Source organism: Merops nubicus, unplaced genomic scaffold, assembly GCF_000691845.1.
Source record: "Merops nubicus isolate BGI_N331 unplaced genomic scaffold, ASM69184v1 scaffold52176, whole genome shotgun sequence".
Lineage (NCBI taxonomy): Eukaryota > Metazoa > Chordata > Aves > Coraciiformes > Meropidae > Merops > Merops nubicus.
The window spans coordinates 9,159-16,975 of record NW_008613994.1 but is presented as its reverse complement, the minus strand read 5'-3'; the positions used below and the strand labels follow the sequence as shown (position 1 = coordinate 16,975).

The 7,817-nt window shown below is 38.5% G+C and overlaps 1 protein-coding gene across 1 annotated transcript in view; it reads right to left on the bottom strand.

Moving 5' to 3' along the window:
- LOC103774633 (metaxin-2) overlaps nt 1-4,116 on the bottom strand; it is a gene marked incomplete at both ends in the record, with an annotated part of 17,024 nt that extends 12,908 nt beyond the window's left edge. Inside the window, 2 exons of the mRNA XM_008942048.1 lie at nt 3,061-3,107; nt 4,069-4,116. Coding sequence (XP_008940296.1) covers nt 3,061-3,107; nt 4,069-4,116 — 95 coding nt within the window. The remainder of the gene's footprint in view (nt 1-3,060; nt 3,108-4,068) is intronic.
- Between the last annotated feature and the right edge of the window lie 3,701 nt (nt 4,117-7,817).

Genomic DNA, 7,817 nt, shown 5'->3' with positions numbered 1-7,817 from the left:
AGGAATGCTGTATAATGGAAGCTGTACAATAATTAAGCAGAGATTGGTATTAACCATAAGTTGTGTTACCCAGGACGTGTACATGTTTCCATTAACTCTAACGTGAAGAGGTCTGAACATCTCACAAGCAGAACAGAGCCTTCACTCTACGTACAACATTCGCTTTCCTGTAGCTAGATAACCATGACCGATTAGTATTTTCCCTTGAGTTTCATTAATTTGTAGTGAAAATAAAACTCCGTTCAATATCAAGATTTTGCAGCCTAAGATCAAATGGGCTTCACTTTCAACAGGACTGTGTAATACACTACTTCAAGTTAACGCACAAGGAGCACAAACACCAATATGTACCAGAGAGAATGCACTAGCTTATTTGAAGTTATGTTGCGTTTTCAGCAAATCTAAAGATTCTGAACCCCACAAAAGACAAAGGCATGGTTAACTTAGTCTTTTCCCAAGAGCAACAATGGGTAGAAAAAGAAGTAAAAAAAAAAAAAAAAAAAACCTACTAGAATTAGCAGAGAGGTTCCCCAAGATGAGAGGGATGTTTTTGGTTGCTTGCTTTCATTAGTTTCTAATTATTGAAGGCATCTCCACTGTTACTTAGCAATTCCCAGAAGACTCCATCTTTCTGTCTCTTATGTGACATGTAGCTGTATGTCAAGAGTCCAGATTTCATTGCACAACGACAAGTCCTACATCCCATCATTAGTAAAACAGCAGGACTCAAACAACTTCCCATGTTTGACCTGCAGCCCTCCCTACTTGCCAATTCAAACAAAATGCCTGCAACAGTTTGCTATACCTACACTCAGAGTAACTTGCTCTGCTGAGTGCTTGATCTGCTCTGTTGACAAGAGGTATATGAAATGTAATCTGCATTGCATGGTCATCAATTTTAAAAGTCAACTTTTACTCTAATTACTTACTATGCCATTGGATTTTATTCTTTATATGTAGCTATCTGCATACATGTCCTCTGAGGGCTATCCGAGAGCAGCATTATGAAAAGGTGCTGCAAGGAGATATCAGGCAAGATCTGAAGGATCAGTTGCAGCATGTTCAGAGACTTGTTGTGAACCACCTTCCTTAAACATTTGATGGCAGCTGACTCCATCTGCTCTTTGGATGAGAATGACTCAAAATTATTATGTTTTCACCACATGGAAGTTCAACAAGCCATGAACAAGCCATATATCTGCTCTGGTGTGTGCCCCGAATTAGTAACAGGGAGAAGAATGGCAATAATGGGGAAAAAAGTCCCAGCTACCATCTCTCTATCCCCCATTGGTTCTCTTCCTCAGGAAAAGACCACCACCACCACCATCCCACCAAAAAATAACCCACCAGCAAAAAGATAGTCAGTGAAAAGATGAACAGGCACTCATCAGAACAAAAAGCAAATTTTGAAACACAGGAACTCGGCAATTTCCTTCAGCAAAACACAAAGGCATATTTAGAGCTTTCTGATCACTAAGGTAGTAATATATAACTACAGAACCTAATACCATTTCAAAATGGATAAAGACACCCAGGATAGCTACTCTTTTGCAGGCACAACCACATTGCACAGCTTCTTCAAAACAGATATGGTTCCCCAATACAAAATTGTTCTATAAAGTTTGAGATCAGATATCTAACAGAGCTATATTTATAGTCATGGCTACTATCAGCTGTCCAGCTGGAGAATATTGAAGAAAAACAAGCATTTTTAATATATTACAGTTAATTTATCATCTAAGTGACATGTGTAGGATAACAATAAACTGGAAAGAGTAAAGCAAAATGATGCATTAGAAAAGGAAATTTTAGGGTTATGTTGTTGTTTCCTTTTTTCTTTTTTTTTTTTTAAAATACAAGCCACATCAATTGTTAAGATGGTAAGAAAATTCATGAGAAGCACAAAAAATACAGTTGCTGGAGTAAACAGGAACTCTGAGATCAAGTGAGCAACAAAACGACTTATTTGCATTACTGTGATATAAAACACATCACCCAAACAAATAAACACTGCCCCCTTTATTTGGTGTATCAAAGACAACTCCTCTTTCCAGCAAGGGATAAACGTGAGAGAAACTTGCTGTGATAGAATTTACTTAGAGCTATTTCCTAGATTGCCAGACTGGAAGGAAAAAATTAGAGATCCTCAAAGCAGGTACCATGATCAGACAATCCTAACCTTTTTACTGGTCACAGTAGTTACAGTCTCCAAGTGTCCCCCTCTGATGACATGAGACATGACCTTTTTGGGTAGCCCTCAAAGCCTGCTTGCTCTAGCTGCTCTGAGGTAGTCCACACACAAAAAGCAAGGCACAAGGGAATAGTGCAACTCCCTATTACATGAAGCAGCAGTGAAGTTGCTTTGAAGAACAGGAACCTTACAGATATCCTGCTCACCACCACTTCTGACAGTCAGGCCCTCTCTGTTAATGGGGAAAACATCCCCTTGAGATTTGGGGTTACTGAACCTAACAGGTTAATGGAGTTTACACAGGCTTCACAGCCACAGAGGTGCTTTTAAGTCAATTAGAGATGCAGGTTTGTCAATTATATGGACTATTTCTAAAAAACACATTGGATCTCAATCCTGTATACATGATGAAACTGAGAAAACCTATCAGAGACATAGAGGTTTGGTGCCCACAGCCTAAAGGACAAATACGCCTCGAGTTTGGGGCAGTATCAGCTTTGAGAATTAAACAACTAGCAAGCATCATGCAAGACATTGCAAGACACACTGGCAGACCAAGTGGCAAAAGCTGGGTACCATGCACAGCTTCTAGAGTAGGTAGACAAGCAGATATTGTACAAACATAGACCAGTATAAATATGAGTACAAGCAGCAGCACTCTATATAGGACTCAAAATCCTCATGTCCTTTAGGCTCTAGCACTTCAATCATAATGTAAAACATATCAGACACAAGAAATAAGTCACTGATTTTGACAGAAGTAATTCTTAAATTATTCATTTAGCTAAACACAGTTACTTTAGCTAGATAATAATAATAAAAAAAATAGAATGGAATCAATCTTTTGTTTACGAAAGATTACATTTTACCTGAACAGCGAGGGAAGATGCATTATCAGAAAGCAAAATTTGTTCCTCTGTTGAAAGAAAGAAAAACAAAAAGCACAATTACAAAAAACAGTGCCCGTTTAGCTACTGACCTGTAACTTTAAGCCTTTCTGGGTTGCATTTCTTACGCATGAAACAAGGAGCACAGATATAATTATTATGCAGCTGGACTAGAAAACCTGTGATATGAATATTGAAAAAAAACAATACCAGGAATATTTCTCCTGCAAATGCAATTGCATTTATCATACATTACCACCAACGTACAATAAAAAATGCTCACAACTAAAAACCAAATGCTTGATTTATGCCAATTACTCTTCTTCTAATCAAAGTTAAATAAAACCACATCTTCATAACTCCTCTGGCTAAAAAGTAAAAGCATTCAGAAACCTATAAAAGCGGCTTGCAGTTAATATTGCACACTGTGTCTAGGTCTGTCACACAAAAGAAAGATGACAAGTTCACTGCAATAAAAATTCCATGCTTAGAAGACTAGGGCTGCTACCTATTAGTCTTCATTACTTTGCAGTCTTCTGACAACTGTAGCAGGCTGCTGAGCCCCAAATGGGGGCCATAATGTGATCTGATGATATATGAAGAGCTGCTAAAGGGAGCCTGAACCATCCTAGCCTATACATTTTAACAGTTCCTTTTTACTGAGAGCCCACTTTACCACAAGACTTCAAAAATCTGCTGCCTCAGCTATTGGTGCAGTAAATCTGCCAACTGTGCCTGCAACCACATAATTTTACACTGCCTACAGCAGCCAATATAATGAGTCAATAATAAACCAAGGACCTTATAGGCCACGAGTAGCTGGTTTATATTGGCAGATGCAGACGTAGCTAAAACCTCTGACCAGACAAACACCACAAAGGACTTTTTTAACAGTTTCTGTGCTTCTTTGCAGTCAATTATCTTAGTGCATATTTAATGTCTTTTCTTAAAAACAAAGTAATTATTAATTGCAAAAACCAGGGTACCCACCCTTTAGTTGCTGATATAACGCAGCATTTTCAGGCCAGGGCTCTGCAGCTGTGGAAAGAGGAGGAATTAATTAAACAAGCCAAACAACAATGCACTTGCAGATGCTAACTGAACACAAACGTTACCTAGAGCAGGAACTCAAACTGCAAAGATGCTGACACAAGATTTAACCTGCCCTAAAAACTTCCCACTGTCACTCTCCTCCCCTGGACTTCTCTCAGGCTGGCAGACGGACAACACGGAGCACAAAAGTAAGTCCCAAAATTTAATGTTGCAATAAACCTAAAATTCAAGCTATGTTACAGAATGGCCTTGTAATTCTCAAGCAGCTATTTTCCCTCCACCATGAAGACATCCTCGTACACATTCCTATCACAGTTCTGGCCACTCTCAAGACCAACTATTTATTAAGGTACTAACGAAGAATTCTGAAAAGAACAGAACAAGACAGAGGAGAGAGGTGCAAACCTCCAAACCAGGTGTGAAGAATGCTTTGGGGAACTGGAAAAGCTTTCTGCCTTTTAATTTTGTGTCCTCACTGGTCCTATATAATGCCCACAAAGCCAGGTGCTCAGGCATGTCAGAAACCCACCCACCAGGATGACTAGGACTACCTATTGCTTTAAATGATGTACTGGGGTCAACCCTAAAATGGGAATGTCAATATGCATTTAAAAACTGCATCATCAGTTGTTCAAAACAGTGGAACAGCCGTTTAAAAAAAAAGAAAAAAAAGCAAGGAAAAAAAAATTACAGTTGTCTGTTCCAGTTGAGAACCGTTGCACTTAATCACACCACACCTGAATTTATGGGAAGGCAAAAATAATAATCACTACTGATTTACTCTTAACGGTAGCATTAAGATAACAGGTCATCACATTGTTTTCTCTCCACTACACTCCTTCTTAATGTCTGATTAAAAATCTATTTTTAAATACAAATTTCATCCTTGCGTTCTACCCAGCCTAGCTATTTGTAAACAAGATTAATGCTCTAATCGCATAAATTATTTTTAAAAGCAGTTCTATAAATAACTACATGTGGTTCCAAAATAAATATGCCACTGACTTCAGTAAGGTCAATCTTTGTCCTCAGAAGTCAAAAAAAAAAAAATAAAGCAAGCACAATTTTCTCACTGTCATTCTTTTTGGACACTGAAGAAGTATCCACTTTTATGTAAGTCACACAGAACTGTGAAGCTTCTAACACCGTACAGTGTTTTGCTAAGGTCACTGCCTCTAACATTAAGGCACAGAGCCTATCAAAGCTATACTAGTATGGGCATGAGAAAGCAACTAATCATACTTAAGTGTCATGAAAAAATGTTTTATGTTTTATTGTAGCGGTTATTGGTTTTACACCCCTCCATTAAAGTTTTGCCCTGGAGTAAAAATTCTTGAGGTGGAAGTACCTTTACTTCTTTAAATAAAAAGAGACTAAGATAGGGTCTGCAGAACTACAGCCTCAACTGTTTAAAATAATTTCTCTAACACACATTTCTTCAGGTCCGCTCAAATCTTGCAAGAGCAAATGGAATGAGGAAATTAAGAATGTTACTACTATAATTTAGCTCAACTCTGAGATACTTACCGAAGTAACTAATTCACAAAGGCAGACTGATATAATAAATATGCCAACCAACCAGTGAAAACATCCTTTTTACATACCCAAAATGAAACAGAGAACTTCAAACTGCATGGGCCCACTTCTACTGAAAATTTTTGCCTGACCCTCTTCAGGCTGAAATGACAGATTTATATCTATTTCTTGGATTCTGGCCCAACCTTGAAGTGGCCTACTTTTACACAAGTACATGGCTGAAATATTTCAGGCCCAGAAAAATCAAGTAAAATTTCATTTTCTAGCAAAAGAGCTACCTATATTTCTAGAAATTCATATATTAATTCCAGTCTGATCTTGGCTCTGAGAGAGAGAGAGAGAGAGAGAGAGAGAGAGAGAGAGAGAGAGAGCGCAAGCAGCTTCTTGGCACGCAGACTCCAAAACTACACTGCTAAGGCATCCCATATACATGCTAAAAAATAAAACACAAGTAGAGTATTTTTTGTAACTTGTTTGCCCTTATCAGCTTAATTTTTTCTTCCACGTTCTACTGGCCACATGCAGATTTTCATGAACCATATTTGCTGACCCTAATTTCGTCAGTCATGATATGAAGTCTTTATCCCACAGGCTTAGTACACAGGAGCACACACCCAACTGGAGGACAGGAAAAGAGAAAGGTAGTTTAATATTTCTGCATTCACTCATTCACAGTTCAGTTGTGTACTAATATATGTCTTTTGACAAGTAAATGAAACAAGGACAAACAGCCACATGAAAATCTCAGCCTTCATTATTAGGACACCGTGAACTCCAAATTTCAGCAGTTCTAAGAAACTGAATGAATAATGCCCCCTGCACTTGGTCCCTGACAATCTCCAGAGGGAAGTCACAACTCTGACCATGTTTGGATGAGGTGGACCCATACTCATGAGATGGGAACCAAGGCCTTGAGTTCTTTGTACACAGATCAGAGAACTGATTTTGCTATCACTGTATAAACTGGATTTTAAAACAATCACCTTCATGTTGAGATTCGCATACTATTACTCCTATCCTAGAAAAAAAAATATTCTGCAGCATGCACTCAGAACTGAATGCAGCAGATCATGTTTAATGAGACCAGAGGTACACACACAAAGCCTGTGCAATCATCTGGAAATCAAAGACTTAAACACCCACTCACTATCTGTCCCATATCTTCCAATTTCTACTTGCTCTTTCTCCCAAAATATTTACAGTATTAATTTTTTTCTTCTAATGGAACAAGAGGTTTAAATACACAGTACTACATGAGAAGTCCGGGTTCATAAGGTGCAAGCTAAATTCAAGTATCAGTTCCCAAACAGTCTTTGGTAAGTTGTAAGGTGAAAACATGCAGCAAAGGGAGCCCAGAACCCCGCTGGGGGAAGAGAGGAGGAGGGATTGCTGAAGGGATGTCATGTGCCTCCCCAAGAGGGGAAAGTGTGTAACATCTTTAATGTACAGCAATGATTCTTGCCTTATGAATGTAGGTGAAGACATAATTTGTAGAATAATAGGCACTAATATTACACGCTGCTTCAGTTCTGTCATATTTCCAATCCATCAAGTTGATTAATGCTATAATAACTCCTCACAAACTTATCATTTGTGCACTAATGAAGTCAAATCCAGTTTATCCTTTGGCAACTATAATCTTCTGGTCGGTAGATGTTCGCTTCCCTGCTAACCGTGGCTGCTGTGGCACTAGGTATATGAAGAGAAAATTAACAAATGTGATGTCAATTCAGTTTCAGAAGCTTTCAACAGAGTGGCATTTATGTGTTAGATCCTACGCAACAGACATTTTTATCGTTAGCTGCTCACAGGATGAAATAACTGCCTGGAAGTATGCCTTACAGGAATAGCTTCTCTACATATCTTAAGAATAAGGAACTATTTGGTTCTTCCTTCTGCCTCCATAATTAGAGGAACTACTATTGTGTGGTTTCCAATGGGTCTCTCTCCCAGGCTTGCAGTTTTTATCCCACCCTACTGAAACTTTTCCCATGCTTAACACATTCAAATGTTGAGTCTTTCATGTGGATTGCCTGCTGTTTGTTCAGGAGAAGCAAAGCTCATACTGCGGTCTTTCTTTACTTCTCTTCTACCACACTGGTTGGCTTAATGTCAGTTAGAGGAAAGAATCATCTGCAGGATCAGTTATC